This window comes from Thalia democratica, chromosome 5 (genome assembly GCF_965202585.1).
Source record: "Thalia democratica chromosome 5, ktThaDemo2.hap1.1, whole genome shotgun sequence".
Lineage (NCBI taxonomy): Eukaryota > Metazoa > Chordata > Thaliacea > Salpida > Salpidae > Thalia > Thalia democratica.
Window position 1 is genome coordinate 22,696,597 of NC_139169.1, and position 21,469 is coordinate 22,718,065.

At 26.9% G+C, this 21,469-nt stretch overlaps 2 protein-coding genes across 2 annotated transcripts; both read right to left on the reverse strand.

Moving 5' to 3' along the window:
- Positions 1-705: 705 nt before the first annotated feature.
- LOC145835586 (cytochrome b5 reductase 4-like) lies at positions 706-12,876 on the reverse strand. The gene is made up of 4 exons (XM_082943251.1): positions 12,646-12,876; positions 9,147-9,247; positions 1,680-2,720; positions 706-1,347 (listed from the first exon to the last, which is right to left on the reverse strand). The coding sequence occupies exons 1-4, from the start codon at positions 12,857-12,859 to the stop codon at positions 970-972; spliced, it is 1,734 nt and encodes a 577-aa protein (XP_082799377.1). The 5' UTR covers positions 12,860-12,876; the 3' UTR covers positions 706-969.
- A 1,007-nt stretch (positions 12,877-13,883) lies between these two features.
- LOC145836097 (frataxin, mitochondrial-like) lies at positions 13,884-14,717 on the reverse strand. The gene has a single exon (XM_082943899.1). The coding sequence runs from the start codon at positions 14,692-14,694 to the stop codon at positions 14,179-14,181; it is 516 nt and encodes a 171-aa protein (XP_082800025.1). The 5' UTR covers positions 14,695-14,717; the 3' UTR covers positions 13,884-14,178.
- Between the last annotated feature and the right edge of the window lie 6,752 nt (positions 14,718-21,469).

Genomic DNA, 21,469 nt, shown 5'->3' on the forward strand with positions numbered 1-21,469 from the left:
AAAAACTATTTTGTTTAAACAAAAACTGCAATGAATTAGAAAACAGCGACTAGGTATGAAAAACATCTATAAATTAAAGTCTTAATTGATACAAAAAACATTTGTTTCAAATAATGACAGTGGTATTTTCAAAAGTTTATGGAAGTTGTATAGTGTGTAAAACTATTAAGCATAAAGTTAATTAATTCAATAGTTAATTTAATTAATTCAAGAAAAACCATTTACTTTCCATATAAAATTAATGAATTCGACGAAAAGTTAGACTACTGAAATATCTTTAAAAACTTTAATAAATATTTTAGAAACTGAAAAAAAATATAACAAGAATAGACAGAATTGTGTAACACTCTTATTCGAATTACACTTTAATCAATCCATACAGTTATTCAAAGCTAAGTTTAATATAAGTGCAAATTAATAAAAATTCATGTTTCTAGTTTAATTTCTACAGTTTCTATTGAAAAAGAGAATAATATAATGATAAACAATAAAAAGATGTTGCCTCCTTTCAATAATAACAAATTATCAAATTTCAATAGTTTAAACTAATCAATTAAAAACTAATAATATACATTTTTATAAGCAGTTGACAATTACAACTTGGTTTGTTGAACTGAAAAATAGTATAAAGTTAATCACCAGAAAATAGTTAAATCTAAAACAATTAACACAAATTATTAGCAACTATAAAAAGTTAGACACGTATAAAGTAACTCAGAGATTTAAAAGAATTGTATAAATATCAAGCAAATTTTAAATTGTGCTAAATCAAAAATACTGGAAACAAAACTCTTTAATTATACAGAAAAAAACTTTCTGTTATACTGAACTACTTATTTAAAGTAAATATACCTATTTTAGAAGGGTATAACCTTCCGTAACCATTTAAAGTATGATTTCTTCAAATTATAAGTAAGAAAATAGATAAATGATTCAAATATTTAGAAAAAAGAAAAAACAAGCATAATATCACGTGAACGCGTGGACACCGTCTAATTTAAACTTTTTCAGCAATCCAACAACTTTTTCCGTGAACAAATCCGGCCCGCAAACCAGCACAAACGGGGAATCACCTAAAAAGTTCCTGAGAATTTCCATGGAAACGCGGCCCCTCAGCCCCTCCCACTCCTCACTTTCGTGCACCCGCGACAAAACATTTTCCACCTCAAAATTTTCGTGCTTTTCCTCCAACTCACGGAGTTCTTCCCTCCAAATGATGTCTTTCTGCTGCTTGTTGAAAAACAAAATTTTGGTTTTAGTTTCGGTGACGTGATGAAGCAAGTGATGCGTGACTCTGATCATCGGAGCGAATCCCGTTCCCGCGCAAATCATCACCACCTCGTTCGACTGTTTTGTATATACATATAATAATTTTTACCTATCTTTGTCGGCGTTTTACACACATGTCACTAACAGTTCACAGCTTTTTTATAGTAACTGTGTCTGTTAAAAATAAAACATAAACCTATTGCGTTAGGTAAATAAGCATAGTATGACAGAGAGGTCATGTGTTTTATGCAATTAAATCTAACTTGGTTGTTAGTGTTTGCTCCCTAATAAAACGAATCTATGCACTGATTTTAATCAAATTTTACGTAGAATAAGTAAGTATATACTTAATATATAAAAAACGATTTAGACATCACTTGATTATGACGTTAAACAACAAATATATTTACCTTTTTCAATTTTTCCAAGTCGAAGCAACCTTCTCCTTCGAAGTTCACTTCCAGCAAATCACCGACCCGCATCTTTTTTAATTGTGACGTCATAACTCCGTCGTCGTAGTGCTTTATCATCACGTGTATGATGTCGTAGGCGTGCGACGTCTTGTACTCGTCGCTGGGGTTGCTAAGCGACGGCAGGGCGACGGTGTAGGGCCGCTGCACTTGTACGCCCAGAACTTCCGCCTGAAGTCGCACGTGAGCACCCGGCGACGTCATCATCAGTGAGTTGCCAAGCAACCTGAGTTTGTACAGGTCGGTGTCATGCGTCACTGGGAACTTCCCCACGACCTCGCACCTCCTGTAAATGCTCGCCTGTGATTGGTTTATTTCGTTGATTTCTCCCAGCACCGGCCAATCGCCTTCGAGAGATTTCATCAGTTCCACGCTCACCCTCTTATCTTTCACCGCCACCATCAGTATCTTGTCTTTCACTTTCCCGCCCAAACTAATATCGAAACCGCGGGAAAACTTCAATTTTGAGAATACTTTCAGCAAAACCTTTTTACCTGCATTTAAAACGTCGCACGTCAAATTTTCAGCTTTGAAGTCGGCCAGGTATTTTATTGTGACCGTTTTCGACGTCTGGCTCCAGCTGACTTTCTCCTTCACAGCTTGGCCGTCGACTTTCAAGCCGTCCATTTTTATGGCGGGAACGTTTTTGTCTAAATTAATTTTAGGAGGAACGTTTGTTTCCGATATATTTTTAGTGGGAACGTTTATTTTAGGGTTGCTTTTGATAGGAACGCTCAGAGAGGAAACATTTTTCTTTGTTAAAGGTTTTGGAGGTGCGAGCATACCTACATTGGGCACGCTCAATTTTTTCACGTTTTGGGAAATTTTTTTGGGTTTGTTTGTGACGTTGAGCGTTGTGGCTTGTTGTCGTGGGGTTTGAAGGAGGTTGGATTTTTGGGGTGGTTGAGGACCAGCCGATCCGACCAGTTTTCCGATGACGCAAGCTTTAAGCATGGACTCCACATTGACCCATCTGTGAACCTGTGGAAAAAACAGAAAAAAATAAACTTAAAATTTTATATATGTTAAACTATATTTTTATTTAAGGTTGTGACGAATATAAGATGTTTTTTCATCTAAAAATTTTCAACGGTATTAGTTAAAAACTTTTTTAATTTTTTTAAAGAAAACAACCAAGAACTTATGTTTTAATAGTCTAGAAAATTTAACTATTGAGATACTAAAAACTAGTGGTAAAAATTATTCATAATTGATGCGATTTAACAGTAAAACGACGGGTCATATCATTTATAGTAGGGGTGGGCAACGTAAATAGTTGACGGGCCGGATCCAGAAAAATATAGTCCTCAGCGGGCCGGATCATTTTAAGTTAGTGATCTTTTGGATTCTGCTGGATCCTTTTTTAGATCCGGATCACATTTTAAACATATTATCAGGATCCGGCTAAATACTAATTTTAGACAAAGATCTGGATCCGAATGGAAGCTAATTTCAAAAAGATTTGGATCCGGTTAGATGCTTATTGATCGGGTATTTCAGAATTTTGAATCAATACATTAACTACCAAGGTTCTCAAGTATGAAATTTTATGATAAATTTAGTTAAGTATTCATATTTCTATATATATTATAACTCTGGACCGAATTGATACTAGTTAGTCCTAAAAAAGTTATAATTTGGTTACTAAAAGTTACTCGAGCCTAACATTTCAAGCTAAAACATAAAAAAATTGCTAACTATTCGAAATTAATGAAATTTGGAAATCCTTATCTGGAATTTATAGTGATAATATTTTTTCAAAAATTTACAAACAATACAATATTAAACTACTGTTATTTAATTTAATTAAGCTAAAGAAGATTCATTACATTTTTTTGCATGTATAAAAGAAACAAAACGAAAAATAATTCTGATATAATAAACAGTTTTACCATAAAAAGCAAAAAAAAAATAAAAGATCTCAATGAAACACTTAAGGTTGATCATGTATTAGAGTTGTTTAATTCTAGTTGCATGAAAGCTTTTGGAAAACCTGCAAGTGCACTGAAATACCGATTAGGTTTGAAGATAGCTTATCCTTGTTAATGTTTATGGTCGGAAATGTTTGTTTTTAAATGTATGAAGTATCGAACAACACAACTAGTTTCATGGTCATCTTTAGAAGTTGACAAACTTTGGCTCGATAAATAATACATAAAGTCTATCTAAAAATCTTATAAAAGCAACAAAAATTATATGTTTGATTTCAAATTTTCTTATTAACTTATTTAAAAAACAGTTAAGCCTAAATAACAAATTACTTTGGCTTGAAATTTTAACACTTTTATTTCAAATTATCAAATAGTTATAATTAACTTACGAAATTTAACTAAATTCTGTACTTTAAAAATATTAATCAAACAGTGCACCTAAAGAACTTTAATAAGAGTACTAACATAAAATAACGAAATATTGAAACAAAAAAGAAATTAATATAAATTTTAAGCGTAACAAAAATTTTAGTTTAGTAGACTTTTAGATTAAGATCGATTTCACTAGTGAAAATATTACTAAACGAAAAACTAAAACATAAAACTGTTACATTATACTTTAAATGTTAAGTTTAAAGTATTTAGCAAGAATAATTACACTAAAAATAATCAATGAGACATTTTTGGGTCATAAAAGTTTATAACAAGTTGTTTAAAATCTTGAAGTTTATTTGAAGTAGATATTCTCAGTAATGACTGCAAATTGGTATAAGTAAGATTTGAATGCAGCTTACTTTTGTTTATATACATGGTTTAGAAAGTTTGTTTTCAAAAATATGTAGACTCAAACAGAAGAAATAACTTCATTGTCATCTTTTTTAAATTAACAAACTTTTACTTATTAAGTAAATCATAAAATCTGTCAATATTACAGTTTTGAATTTTTCTTATTGTATACTGCCACATTGAAGTTCAACAGTTCTAACAATATTACAAAGTACATTTTCGGTGTCAAACGTCGACGGTGATGAAATAATGTCGAATTCTTCACTTAATTGATAAAAGTCTGCAAAACGACGACCAAACTTATTATCAAGTGAAACTATTGTCAGCAATTGGTCATCACTAAACTTAACCATATAATTAATCAAAAAGTCCTTAATGAAAAAACAACGGCAGAAAAAGTGCAAATGGTATTGCTTTTGGATAATTTGAGAAAGGATTACTTCAATTGACTTGAAACAGAACAAGATACTATAACAAAATAGTGTTTTATTACCACAAAATAATAAGCCATTTTAACAAACGTTTTCAGGGTCAAAGTCTTACAGTTTTGTTTAATGAAATAGTTAAAAAAAGGTTTTGTACAAGTTTTGTAATAATTAAATTGGCTAGCCGGACTTTATATAAATTTTGAAAATGCTTAGCGGGCCGGATCATCCACTTGCGGGCCGGATAAATGTTGTCCGCGGGCCGGATTCCATTTAAAATTAAAAAAGGTTTGGGGGCCGGTCATTTTCACTCTGCGGGCCGGATCCGGCCCGCGGGCCGTACGTTGCCCACCCCTAATTTATAGTAATCACTTATTTGTAAAAAAAGCTACATTCTCTGAAGTTAACCATCTCAAAACATATTAATTGGCTTCTTTCTTATATATAAAGAATTACAAATAAGTTAATGTGCAAACATTATACATTTTTTGGTCTACGGAAATTTTAAGTTCTGGTTCACTAGAACAGTTAAAATTTATCTTTGGCAGTTATTTTTACATGATTTTTAAGATCAGTTGTAACCCACAGTGGTCGCTATTATAACTAGACTTGAACCCGTTCAACTTTTGTTTTCTAATTTAACATAGTCTTACGCTAACATTACTTGTGTTCGTTAACTGTAGGCAACAGTCAAAATAAATGCAATCGTTCATTGAAAAGTATTTCTACCGTACTAATTGCCTGAGAACTCAATTTTATGAAGGGCAGCAAAAGCAGTCTTGTAGTACGGACTTAAATTTTTAAAGTTTTGGCTACACTGAACGTAGCTAAAAACTTTGTGTCAATCTCAACTAAATTTAAACAACTTTTCAAAAAATTTAATACAAAATTTAAAAAAAGTTAAACTTATTTGGTTACGTGACAGTTCAAATTCAAATAATTCAAGTTTAGACAACTCAATTTTATAAAAAAAAACTAAAGAGCCACATATAAAAAAGTATAATACATTTTATAAAAATTATAAATGCTCATGTATGTCTAATTATTAAGATTACGATGGTTAAAAAAAATAAAAATACTAAACACTAATTTCATTTAACAAGTTCTAAAACTTGTTTTAGCCATACCTCAAGCTTTTAAGCTTAAAAAAATGCTCATGTAGGTTTAACTAATAAATAATGATGGTAAAATATTTTGATTTTTCAATATTCATTAAAAGAGATAATTAATAAAACTTAAATTACTAAATTTTGAATTTTCGGAATTTGAATAGTCGTGCACCCATAAAATCTAATATACTCGTTTTTAATTTAGAAGTTAAAAGTTTGAATCGAAATAATTTTTACATATCATGACAACTATTACGAGCATTTTTTATTCATTTTTCATGAAAACAATGATTTCAGTAGAAGCTTTCACCGCTTGTCTGTTGGACTAATACTGAGTAAAATTTTAAGTTATAAACATTTTTGTCAAACTTCATAAAAGACTAATTTAGATAAAGATATGCAAACAGAGTAAATTTATCATATATTATGGCGTTTCATACACCATTAATAATCTTTCTTTTTAGTAAAAAAAAATTAGAAATATTTTTAATCAACATTAACTAATAAACGAATTGAGTGATAAAGTTTTTTCACATTGTGATAGAAAATTTTTGTTGAGAACCGAAACTTTGTTACTTGATTTGTAATAAATCTGTAATAACTTTTTCCAGTTATAGTAATTTTTTTGTTTGAAGTTTCAAGTATTTTTTAACTTTTCTTAAACTCCAGGTTTTTTCTTTTCATATTTTGCCCAAATTGTAAAATTCAAGGTTTTTGAGGATTCCAGATTTTTGGTAACCCTGCAATGTACAACATCATAACTTTTTATATTTTCATGAATGAATAGGTTTTAATTTTCTTACATAAACAAAAATTGCTCTGAGCAACTTACTGTTTTACTATACTTGACAGTTTGAAATGGTTGAAGTTTTTCCAACTAAATCCAGATAATAAAATATTAACTTATTATTTTGGACACTTATTATTATCAGGGTTGCCACTAGTTTTTTTCAAAATTTCTTCCAGGTTTTTAAAAGTACACACTTTTGGGTCTATTTTTAGTGTAAAGTTAAATTTAAGGTAAGAAACTGTGTTCAATAGTATAGAAAGATTGAAAAGATACTGTAAAGCTACTTAAAATGTATTTTTTAATAAAAACATTTTTGGTGATGACAAAAATTTTTTATCTATATAATAATTTTTTTGAGTCAAACCGAAATTTTACTACTGATTATGTTAAAACTCTTTAAAATTTCAGGTTTTTTTTTGCCTAAATAGTCAAATTTCAGGTTTTTCCAGGATTCCATGTAAAGTGGCAACCCTGTATTATAGAGAAAATATTTTTATATAAAACTAAAACTTTTACACAAGAACTTAAAAATTGTCATTTATTTCTAGCTTATTTTAAGAGTAATTTAGTATTTTTTTAACAACTAAGATGTTAGAGATAAATAAAACTAATTTTGATAAAAATATATCGATTGAAAATATTGTTATTGCAAGTTTTGCATAATTAAAATAACAATACAATGAGATTTATACATAAAAATATATACATAACTAATAATTTTATTTATTTTAATACTTTTATACCAGGTGAAATTAAGTTAATAGAAACTAAATAAGTGTTTTTTTAGGTAGACAAAATTACCAAAACTATACAAACAAAACTTTACAGCGACAGGAAAAAAATTACGAACAAAATAATATACTGCATTTTATCATGAAAATTAAGTTTTACAGCTAGTTTAAAAATTTGGAAAAAAGTTCGAGAGCATGAATAAGTGGAACGTGAAAGCTTTGCTTGATACTTTTGTACGATTCTTAAACAAATGTTTACATGCAAAAAAATGACAAAATTTAAGCTTTTAGTGCTTGTACATTTTCAGAGATTTTATAGCTAAAAAATTTCTTTTAAATAAACACACAGTTATAAATATTTTACTATACTAGTTTTAGAAACTGTTTGAATTAACTTGACCTTTTAAATTTAACTCTTAAACAAACCAGACTTAGAAAAATATGATAAGTAGTATAGATTTTATCATCGGTTTTAATTGCTATAAAAATTTCACTAGCGTCCACATTAAGGAAAAATGCAAGTATAAGAAAAAGTGTTTGTAACTTAATTTGTTCTCAGAACTTTCAACTAAAAAATACTATATTTACAGCAAGGTTACCATTCTTGAAGGCAAAAAATTCAGCCTGTATGAACAAAACCTTAGTTACATCAAAAAAATTGTCAGTCAGCTTGAGTATGTGAAAGTACTAATAAAAAAAGTAATAAAACCAAAATACATAAAATAATAGAGTTGGTCAAGATGAATACTTAAAAAAACATAATAAAAACAACAGGTTTTTATACTAAATAGAAGAAAAAAATTAAAAAAAGGTCTGAGATTCAGATAAAACATAAAGTTTAGTCCGAATTATCAAAAAAAAAAACGTTAAACGTGACTCAGTCACCAGTATTTTTCATTAATATTAAAACATTTAAATTAGTCTGAGTGAACCTAAAAGGCAACCTTGTTTTATTTATAATTTAAATCAATGTTTATCAAAGTATATTATATTAAAAATTCAATAGAATACATTGAATCATTGTTACTTTGTCTGGTGATTTAAACTTAAAGGATAGTTTGCATTTGATTTATAAAAGTAAACATTTATATTAAATATAAGTGTCTGGTGATTTATAAAAAGTACACCTTATTATTGAAACTAAGCAGTGATATTTTTCATAGAAATGCATGACCCCATATGTATTTTCAATTAAATATAATTTTCACTAAATTTTGTAAAAACATAGTAATGTTTGTTAAATAATATTTAATGTTATAAAAAAATTTAACTGACTTTATTAAACTAGAGCCGATGATTATTTTTTTTATAAACTTTTTAGAAACAATGTTTACATTTAAGCCTTATTAAACTGAACCAAATTTTATTTTATTAAGCGTCATTTAATTTAATACTGTAAAAAATAACTAATTATTAATTTATTTATATCTATTTGTTAATTAACACCTTTATAAAATTATTTAGACCTCGCCAAAAGATTTCCGTTTAACAAAATAAGTAGACTTTATATGTTTAGGTAAAATTTAGTCTAAAAAACGCAAAAAAAACTCCAATCATTTCATATTTACTTTAAAAATTTATCATTAAAAAAATTGACTTATAATTTACAAGCATTTTTACAACAAACAATCTAACTTGATCAAACAAGTGAGTGGCGTCCATCCCAGCTCCTCTCATCAGCTCACTGGCGCCACCTGGATGATATTCCATGTAAGCAGTCACGTTGTAAACCCAACCTGAAAAATAATGTTGTAAACCGAACCTGAAAAATAATTATATAATAAACCCATCCTGTAAAAAACACTTTGTAAACCAAGCATGAAAAATAACTATGTTACAAACCCAATCTGAAACAACAACTACATTTCAAACCCGATTTGTTTTACACCCTGATAATTATGTAGTTACATTGTAAACTTTATTTTATTAAAATCTTAGCGTTTCTGCCATATAGTATAAAAATTGTATAAACTTGTAATGTTTTTTCAATGTTCAAAAAAAAAAAGTTGCACAGTTGACTGGCAAGTGATAACTGACTTTTTTTGTGTCTAAAAGAATTAACTAAAAGATATACATTATTAAATAGAACTGGGATTCTTATTTTTATAAGCTTTTTTTTTTGCAATACATATTAAAAAAAATTATATAAGTTTAAATGAGGCCAAATTTTGTTTATTTTCTTTTAATTATTTATCCAAAATAACTCTTAATTTTACCTAAAATTATAGTTTGCAATAAATAAACAAAGCTACCTGAAATAATCATATATATATGAATCCAATTTAGATTTTAATCTGATATGGCATAGTTCCAGTTCAAAAGTAACATAAGTTATTTTAAAACTTATAAAAATTAATCTATAACATTTTTTATTTTTTTCAGAGTTGTAATTTTAGGTAAAATTGAGGGTCAAGTAATTCAAAAATTAAATCTCAATTCTTCTTTTTTTCATGTTAGAGCAGATATAATAGATAAGCTACAAAACAATTTCAGAAATTACAAATCAAACCAATACATTCTAAAGGTTATTTTAAATAATACTTATGCTTTTTTTGTTTAATAACAATTTAAATAATGTAAGTTCTAAAACTCTAAAACTTGTAAGTTAATTTTTGACAACCACTGTACCAAATTCTTTCAAGATTGCCCCTTTTCTGACAACTTTACTAAATTAACGGGTATTAAATAGTAAAGGAGGGGGAGATGCGATTTAAAAGTTATCCAAATTGGCAAAAACTAACTTACACTAGAAATTCTAGGGTTTGTAATGAATGGAAGCCATCTTTTTTTTTATGGAGTGATTTTAAAAATATGTTCAGTAAATATACTATACTTTAAAAAAATAGTTAAAAGATTAGTAGTTATAAAAAAGTACTTAAGACATTTATGTGTAATTTTTCACATTATATCTAGGAATTATTTATGGAGAAATTTTACTAATTTTTAATTAGTAAAATAGCAAAAACTTGTTGCCTTTCAACTTAATTATCTTCTGAAATACTTGGAAGCAAAAAAATTAATAACAAGAAATCCAGTTATATCTAACTATGTATAACACACTTTGTTTTATTTTCAGTTCAAAAATTTATTTTTCTGTTCTCAATTGCCTATTAACCCCCTATGCAGCCCACTGTGTTATGGTTTCTAAGTTGGTGTTCTAAACTTGGTAAAAACTTAATTACAAAACATACATATTTTTATCTGATAAATAGTAAGTTATAGCTGATACTTAATATATTTGTGTAAACAGGGTTGCCTCTGGTTTCTTGAGATTTTTTTCAGGTTTTAGAAAGTACACTTTTTAAACTTTTATTTGTTAAAAACTAAGTGGACGGTAAAAAAAATGTGTTAGACAGTATAACAACATTGAAAAGATACTTTAAACGTGTCTTATAAACAAAAATTACGATGAAGACAAAAAAATTATCTAGATAACAGTTTTATTTGTGTCAAATCGAAATTTTACTACTTAACATGTAAAAATTGTTTAGAATTCCTGTTTTTTCAGGTTTTTCCAGGATTTCACGTGTTTTAGGCACCCTAATATTCATAATTATAAAATGTTAAAACTCCTATTGGCCTTGATATTTTATATCATATTTACTAAAACTCTCAATTTATTGTTTTTCTTAATACGTAAAAAACAAAAACAAGTTCCAAGCTAGATATACTTGCTTGTGAAAACCTATGTTGCCAGCCCTGTTGCAAAGAGTACTAATTGCAAACAAGTTTTGTTAAAGAGTTTTTTTTAAATCTAACTATTTTGGTAGCTTTAATGAATTCAACTACCACAAGTTCTGCAAATAAAAAGTTAAACTAGCCTGAGTTTATCTGCATTTTCAATCTAGCCAGACTGTTATGACAATCTTTCGTGTATAGTATAAATAATTGATAAACATTAAATTAAATTAGATTATTTAATTTTGTATGTTTTTGATTTAAGTGATTTTTTAAAGTGTTTAAAATTAAACTTTCCAAGTACAACTTCATGTACAACATTATTGCTTTAAAAATCAAAACTAGGTTTGGGCCATGCTAGTTTAAAGATAAAGCTATAAATATATTTGGAATTTTTGAAACTAATACTTACAAAGTATATATTTTTGTACAATTAGTAAAATACTGATTGTATTATACAAAACTGAGGGTATTTGTATACATTTTAAAAGCATATATAGTAAAGTTACTTTTTATAAAGAAACAAAACTTATAAAAATTGTCTGTATAAAATAAAACTAATACATGCGTTAAAAAACATTATACTTAATTTTTCTATAACAACAATACTTTTTTAAACATATGGTTAATAGTTTCATTGTAGTCTTTCCTAAAAAACGTAGTTGAAATCTTAGACACTAACTATAGATAATATAAATCATCAGACTTAAATAAAAAAATCATGAACAGTTTATTTTAAAACTTTATACAAAGTATGCACACAATTAGCTGTACAGTGAAGTAGATTATTGATACAAACGTAAACACTAAACATTAATGCTCTAAAATTTACAAAAACTAAACAACTTTAATTTTCAAATAGAAATTAAAATAATTTAGTCAAAATTTAACTTAAAATTAACATCAGTTTTATAAAAACATTTCAAAATATCTAGAACTATTATAAACGTAATTAAATTTAAAAACAAATCATTTTAAACTAATTTAAAATCATAAGTTGCAAGATTAAATCTAGTTGATTAAATTACTATTAAGCTTTCAAATATCATCTAGTTAAAAATTATCCTGTACTGAATGATAACAACTTCAAAGTTTTACTTATTACAGACTTATCTAATAATTTATTTTTAAGGACAAATTAATATAAATTTTTTACCAAAACATGCTTGTATACCAACTCAAACTGAGTACCATGAATAATTTGTCTTCAACATTATAAAAATGTATAGAAAATTTTATACTTAAACAAAACACAATAGTACTCTAAAAAAATAGATTCCATCACCTTTAAAAATAGGCAGTTTGTAAACTTTTTTTAATAAAATGACTGAAAAGCTTAAAAATTAATTTTCAAGAGCATATTCTATAATTATTATATACAGTCTTAAAAAAAATATTCACTTGTTTATAACAATTAAATAAGTTATAAACAAGTTTCATAAAATTATGACCAAACCTCTGATAGCCATCCAGCAGTCTGACACCTTGTTATGCTTGGCCAGCTCCTCCGTGGTAACCCGTAGCAACCCGGGTCCCACGCCCCTCAAGTCTTTTCCGCTGTTCATCAGCTGTATCCAGTGCATGAGGGACTTCCCCTGTCCCAATGCCACCTTGTTGCGACCTCCTTGGCCACCGGAGGCGCGTTGAGCGCTGTTCGGAAGCGGGAACATTTGTAGATTAAGTTAAATACAAATTCTGTGTGTAAAACATGTTTTTTTTAATATAGTTGTGAATTTGTTGTATATTTTTAATAAAACTTATAATTGTAGATATTATTTTTCTTAGAATATATCTAAGTTTCTTGAAAAAAAAAGAATTATCATAAAGATGTAAAAAGTGTTGTTGTTTTGTGCAGTAGGCTTAAAAACAACCTTATTATTAAAGTTATTGTGTAAATCACTAAAGCTCTAAGTTGTGATTTTAAGTTTGCAGATTATAGTAACATTTAAAAACTACATTTTAAAATCACACAACTATTTCATATTAAGAGAGTAAGAATAATTTGTTTTTACTTTAGTTATACTTATTAACAAAAACTCAACCACACACTGTAAAAAATCTATTTAACCATCTGCATAAAATTTATTAAAAGATTTTAAACAATATTAAGTCCTAGCTAAAGAAATAATTCTATAAGGCAACATAAATTAAAAGTTTTATACTTTAAAAGTTTTAATAAAAACTATTTCATTAAAAACAGTAACTCTTTTTTATGTTCAGACAGAAAACAATAACTATATTATATTATTATAACTTTAAATGATTAAAATCAAGCATATTTAGATAGGTCAAATAAAAATACAATGTTTAAAGTAGTTTCAAATCTAAAAGAAAACTAAGTCCTAACAAAATGTAATCAATCAAAAAATTTTTTTTTTTTTTTACTATTTTAAATTTTATCATTTAGACCTAGTTTTAAACACTTAATTCTTTTAATTCTAGGTAATTTTTTGAGATACAGTCTAATATAATGTCTTATAACAATTTGAATTTTCAGGGACTGCATTATTCTAATTTTAATTATCATAAGACTAAATATAATAGATAAAAACATTATATAAACCAAATTTAAAGTAGCGTTTAAACAAAGTCAATGCATTATTTGAGTACATTAAAAAGATAAATCAACGCTTACATGCATAATTTAAAAAAAAGCTTAATAAATTTTCAATAGTTTTATACGTTATTTTTTACACTAAGAAAACAGTTTAACTTCTAATAATCTAAAAAACTAACAATTTATCTGAGTAAACAATAAAAAATTTTCTAGAATAACAATTTACTAATCAAATACTTATATATATATATATATATATATACATATGAAAAAAAAAGTATTACTATTTTTTTTTTTACACTTCTTGAACATAACTGATTGAAGATGCAACATTTGTCAACAATTTTCAAAAACAATATCTTAATGTAAAATTAAAACATTTTGTTTATTTTGATAAAAGCAATACGTTGTCTTATGAAATTTTTTAAGTTTCTAAGAACTGGGCTTGCAGTGTGAGACATTTTCCATTGAGACATTGCCATTGAAAATCTCTGAAAACTCCCTTTTAATCAGCTCATGCAAATAACTTCCGTCCCTCAAATGCTTCCAGCCCCCATCCACAAAATCGTACCTCTTTGGCCCGCTGACGGGACTGGACAGCCAAATCTGCTTGTTGGGGCTCTGCTTATTCAACACGTAAGTTCCCACCTCCCTTGACACCTTCACCGTCAGCACCCCGTTGTCAAACATGACGTCATAGTAGTCGCTGACGTCATAAGTCTCTGCCAGATCGTCAAAGAACTCACACAAGGAGTCCAGAGTCTCGAAGCTGACCGTTTCGTAGTCGAAGGTTTTTGTGGAATAGCTGGCTGCTTTGGGCAGAAAGTTTTTGCAGTTTAAAAGTTTGGGGGAATTTAAAGTGAAATTTGATATAGTTGGTCTGACCAATGCAGTGTTTTTACTTGTGCATGCAGCAATCCTTGCAAAAGATCTTATTTGTTGGAACATTTTTAAATTTGTTTCTGGTTATATTTATCTGAAAAATATATATATAACAAATAAAAATTCAAACTTAACTAGTTAAGCAAACTTAGAACTTATATGACAAAGTAAAAATAAAAATAAATAAGGAATATACTGGAATAACAAAACAATTTAAAAAATATATATATATTAGAGTAAAATTAAGTTTTATACAGAAAAATATATTACCTGCCTACGTTTAAATAAAAAGGAAGTTTTTACAATTTTCTTGACTTTTAAATTAGTCTGAAAGTGAAAATCAAGTACCTTTTTTTAATTTAAGTTTTTATGCATCACAATAAATATTCTATGTAAAATAGTATAAAAAATATATAATTAAAGAAAATTGAACAAGTTATCTGAAATGTAATCTATATCACTGTTAAACTTGTTCTTCTACTCATAAATTACTTTTATTACTCATAAAATAAGAAATAATAGTTAGCTTGAAACTAGTTTAAACACATTAAGTTAAAAAATTCATTTTTTATTTTGTATTTTAAGAGTGAGTCTACTTAACACTTAAAAAAAAACTTTTACATGAGAAAATTTATTACAATTACTGTAAATATCCCTACTTTTATTATCTTAAAAATTAGTTTTCTATTTTAGCAGTAAGTCAGATACTTAAAAAAAAGTTAATTAAATTCTATATATTAAGATTATGATGGTGAAAAGGATTTGAATAAAACATAAACAAAACTATCAGAACTTGAACTGTTGTACAACTGTTTAACAAATGTACATACTATTTTAACAATATACATTAGCAAGAAAAATAAAACTCCAAATAAAAATAAATATACCAACAACTACTGAAAATGTTTTTTTTTCTAATTCAACTGTGATATATGCCTAACAGCAGACAAACAAATTGTCAAATTTTATAAAACAGAATAGTTTTCTATAAATTTGTTTATAAAATCAAATTGATGTTTTTCATGCCATAGGACAGGGGCTGAACAAACACAAAATAGCGCAGTTGATTAAAAGCAAAAAGAGAGTATATTAATAGGTTTTAATTACAAAAAGCTTAAACTTGCTACTTCTGCATTACTATTTTATAACTAAAAACCACATAAAAGACTAACAATTTTGTTAATGGGTCACACTTGGGAACACATTAGTGTTTTTAATACATTAGTTATTTGAGCTTACGTGAATATTTAATCAAGCTTTGAGGTGGTTTATGATTTTTGTAAGACAATTTATAAGAGAAAAAAGAAGAAAAGTCAAACTTAAAAAACTAAATCATGATATTTTTAGATAGTTTAGAAGAAAAAGTAATATATAAAGTATAAATGTTATGAAAAAACAAACTAAAATCAAACAAATTTATTATCAAGTCATTTAAAACAACATAAACTAAAGTGAAGTTTATCTGGTCTGAGGTTAAAAATTAAAGGAAAGGAGATCATGGTAATTGTTTATTTTTTTAGATACTAAGTCAAAAATTAAAAACTAAACTGCATAAATAATTTGAGTTGTCTTGGTACAAAGTAACTTTTGGTTGACTTTGTTACAATAAACTTAAACAAAACATTTTGATTCTTACAAATGTTGAAAACTTACTATTAAAACAGCTTTTACAGCAAAAAATTAAAATCCATAACTTCTGTAATCTGTTTTGATTAACGTTCAAAAACACAAAAACTTATCAGTTTTGATTTTTTTTTTAATATTTTTTATTACAAAATACCTAATTCAAGGTCGACACAGACTTAGGATTATCAAGATAACTCAGGAAAGTTTAAAAATTTTGAAAATCTCAGGATGACTCAGGCTAGTTTGATTTTTTTCTAACTCAGGTTAGGAACACTTTTGCCAGTTTAGTTTTTTTTTTAATTAAGGATATTTTCAATATCTATGCAGGGTTGCCACTCTTTGAGTAAAAAAATCTTCCCTGAATGACCAGAAACTTACCCGAGTAACCTAAAACTTCCCTGAATTTTTTCAAATCCTTAAAATTTTTATTATTTATTAAAAAATTACAATGTTAATTCTAATTTTATTGAAGAACTAGCGGCAAGGCTAAAAAATTTCTAAATAAGCACTTAAAAATAAATAAAATTAACTTTGTTGAACAAAATATTGAAACTAGACTAACTAAATCTTATTCTAGATCAGTGGTTCCTAACCTTTTTGATGCCCCGCACCCCTAAAGTCTCTTAATTTGATCTCGCATCCCTTACACAATAAGCTATAATTATTTATTAATATTTTTTTTTCATAAAATTTATACAAAAACAATGCTTCAGCCTATGACTTCGTCATTTAGTTTTTTAAGATTTGAAAAAATATTAGAAGTGAGGAAAAAGCACTAGAAAAGTAATAAATATTATGCTTAAAAACTAAACTTTTTATACATTTTGTTATGAATATATGTACTTAAAAAACAAAAATCAGCTGTTCTAACTTAAGCTTATGTAATGTTTTATTTTCAAAACTATTAGAAGCTAGGAGGTTTCAAAATAATAAAGGTTTGAGTTAAGATAATTAAAGATTATTTGATCTTAAAATGTAAAAAGATATTTATAAAAACAATTACAAAAGAAGTTTGTATGCTTACAACATAAAAAAGTAGATTGAAAAAGGTAAACGGTTTAAGTTCAAAAAAGGAATGAAAAGAAATAAAGTTGATGCATTGAATACTTTTGCAGATCTATAAAAAATAGCTTCACTAAAGCTAAAAACAAGAATTTTTAAATGGTATAACATACATTAATTGCTGAGAATTTTACAATTTACTGATGTTAAAACTTTATGCACCATTTTCTAAACAACTAAGCTTAATAAAAGATTACATTATAAATGTAATAGACTTAACAGAACCTGTTCTTAACAGCTAATAAAAAATCTGCTGAAGATACTTATTTTTATCTAAGTATTTCAATAAAAATAGATGCTAGCTCATAAACTGTTTTAAACAATTAATGGCCAATTAAGAAAACAAAATATTTAAAGAATAGATGATTAAAATTCACATGTGTAAAACTCTAAGAAAGCTTTAGTGAAATGTTAATTCCAAACTAACAGCTATTAAATGAAATTAGTCAAATGAATTTACTTCTAGAAAAGCTCTGTTGCTCTATGCAGATTGATAAAGTTAATTTATTCAGAAAATTAGCGCTAACTTCTTTTTATAACAAAATGTACTTTTTAACTGTATAAACTTTATCAGAGAGTGAAAATCTCCTTATTTATCATACAAAAATGAAAATCGAAAAACGCGAGCACCCCTGGTTGGGAACCCCTGTTCTAGATCTAGAAAAAATTTTCCCTCAGACTTTTAAAAAAATCTTAAAATTTCCCTGAAATTTTTAGAAAAACCAAATTTTTTCTGATTTTCTCTGAATTAAAAAAAAAAGAATCAAAATTCCCTGATTTTCCCTGAGATTTTTTATAACTTCAAATTCCCTAAGTTCCCTGAGTGTGTGGCAACCCTGTCTATGAAAATCTCAGGCAAGTCTTGTTCCTGGGTTTTAAAAGATGTTTAGCAAATTTAACCTTAATATAATGTTATTTTAATTTTATAACTAATTTTGTTAAAGAACCTGTTTTTTTTTAATTGAAAAGTTTTTTTTTACTTTTTCTAAGGATTTAAAAAACTCAAAATGACTCAAGACAGTGTTAGGTCACTCAGTAGAGGATTTTTAACTCAAAGAGTAGCAACCCTGTATTATAATTTAAACAAGTTATGACAAATACCTAAAACTTCTAAATTTATTAATTCATAACGCTAAAAGTTTTTCTAAATTTTAGTTTGCTATATTTTTATCATTTATTTGTTATTTGATTTTGGTGGCCACTGGTTTTTTACAAAGTTCTTCACAGTTTTCTTTCAGGTTTTTTAAAGTTTAAGTTTTATGTCCATTTTTTAGGGGGGTTACTGTTTTTTTTCAGGTTTCCTGTTTTTTCTTCTGTGACTTTGAAAAACAAAAATTTTTGTCCATTTTTAGTATAAAATTAAGTTAAAGGTAAAAACTGCTTTAAATAGTATATAAATAATCAAAAGATCTTTCTATTCCTTGATCATGTGAGGAGATTTCGAAAGGAAAATGGTTGGAAGTATGCTTGAGTGAAAATTAAATTAAGAATAAAAAAATCGCATGACTCACCAGCTATCACATTAAAATGTATAGAATATTATGACAATGTTTCAAAACAAAGAGCTGTAAATCTTAGTGTTTACATATAAGTAAAATATGCTTTTTTAGATAGATGAGTTGTTTAAAATATGAGACTAAAAGCTTTAGTTTTATTGATGTGATTATATCTGTAAAATTTGTCATATAAATTTCAAACTACAAATAGGCATTCTATCCATTGCAATAAATGTAAGAGATGGATGCATTTAAATTGTTGTGAAATATCTAAGCATGAGCTAATTTTTAATCATTTGAATCCTTATTAAAGCATAAACTGTGTAAATGAATTTAGATTAAATACTGTTTGGAGTGATGTTTTTGCAAATGTTATTTTGAAAAATATTCTTATCTAGATGGCTGTGTGTTTTGTGAAGGCTGCTTAAAGTGGATACATCTTAAATGTAGCATAGTATCATGTGAAACATTTGGCAAAAATGTTAGAAATTTGATTGACCCCTATTTGTGAAACCTGCAAACTAAGAACCTGTAGGATATGTAAATTGTGTTGCAAAAACTTAAAATGTTTAAAATATTTTTTATGCTTGCAAAAATGCCATGTTCAGTGTGCTACTTAAAAAGTAAAACTAAGCCAAAACCATCAAAGTGATTATAAATTTTATTTTGATAGATGTAAATAGTATGTTTTTTTCTTTCAAAATGTAACTTAGATAATAAATGTTTTTATGGATCTGTTTAGCCCAGTATTTCTGAGATATTAAATGAGATTTACTTAGATTTATATAGTATGAAGTTAAACAGAAAAAATATTAGTAATGTTTGTATGAATATGAGAAGCTTGAATGCAAATATTTAGAAAATTGAGGAATTTTAGAGGATTGCCTATGTGGTCTGTGTGTGTGAAACATGGCTAACTAGTCTGAGACTTTTTGTTGGTAAGTTGCATGGTAATGATTTTGTAAATAAGTTGTCTTGTAGTAATCAATCTGGTGGTGTTGAATTTTTCATAGAGCTTTTCACTCTTATTAGGTTGTAGAAGGTGTGGTATAGATGATTTATGGACTAATATTTAACATAAAAATAATAAATATGTTATAGTTGGCAATGTGTACAGATACCCATGCTCTGCATTTGCTACTTTTAAAGAAAATTTCTTCATGTTTTAGACTATATATAAAATATATAAATTTTTGGTGGTATAAATACAGGGTTGCCACTGGTTTTTGAGAAATTTCTTCCAGGTTTTTAAAAGTACACGCTTTTGTGTCTATTTTTAGTTTTAAGTTAAGTTAAAGGTTAAAAACTGTGTTAGTAGTATAACAATATTGAAAAGATACTGTAAAGCTATTTAATTTAAAATAAAAAATATTTTAATGATGACAAAACTTCTTTATCTATATGATAGACGTTTGTGTAAAATCAAAATTGTATTACTTAAAATGCAAAAATTGTATAAAATTCCAGGTTTTTCCAGGTTTTATTGCATAAATTGTCAAATTCCAGGTTTTACCAGGATTCCATTTTTTGGCAACCCTGTAAATATAAATTTATTAGTTAGTGATCAGCGTACTTTTGACTATTTGGATTAAATTTCTAATGCTGGTGCTTGGCAATTTGTTTATTCCCCAACTAAAAATTCTACTAATTATTCCTGTAGTTCTTTAATTAACCATGAGTATTCTAATTTTTATTGTGAAAAGCTAAATGTTAATGTTGTAGTTTATGGTATATCTGATCATATGCCTGTTTTTTGTGAAATGAAATATGAAAAGTCTATAATGAGTATTGTTACCAGAACTCTTTTCAAAACTTCTGTAAGTTTAAAATTGAAGCTTTTGTGAATAATTTGTGTATAAAATTGCAAAATATGAGTTTGTGTGCTGAAAAATGTAAAGACAATAATAAATGTTGGGATGAATTTGAAGACATCTTTAGTCAGATCTGATTTCATCATGTTCTTATCAAAATTTTTAGTAAAAAAAAATAAAAATAAAAGCTAAACCATTGATAACCAAAGGTATAATTTATTCAATTAATTAAAAAACTTAATATTATAATTTACCATTAAAATCAAAACTAAAAAAAATTGTTAACTTCAAAAATTATAGAAATCTATTAAACAGAGTTATAGAATTCTCTTAGAGACTTTATTTTAAACATGTACTTAAAAGAATACAAAAACAGTAAGAAATTATAAAAAATTGCAAATAGTTTATTTCCACTTAATTTTTGGATAATCCAAAAGGTGTAGGCGATTTTATGAACTAAAACTTTTTAAACATATTTTTGCATATCCAATATTGTATATCTGTTTGGGGTAGTGCTGCTGACTGTTACTTAAATCCAATTATTTGTATGCAAAAAAGAGTGATCAGGTATGTTTGTCATGTGCCTGCCTTGACCACAACAAACCCTTTGTTTAAAAAAACTGATGTGCTAAAACTAAAGGATGTGTATAAATTGCAAATTTGTAAGTTGATGCGTAATACTATAACAGGGTTTGATGTAGAACACAATAGATTTACACTTGCTAGCTCTGTTCACCAACACAATACAAGATTTTCAAAGAAAATGAATTTTATAACTGAAAGACCTAGAAAAAGACTTGGCCTAAACTGCTTTAGGTATTTTGGTCCTAAGTTTTGGTCTTGTGT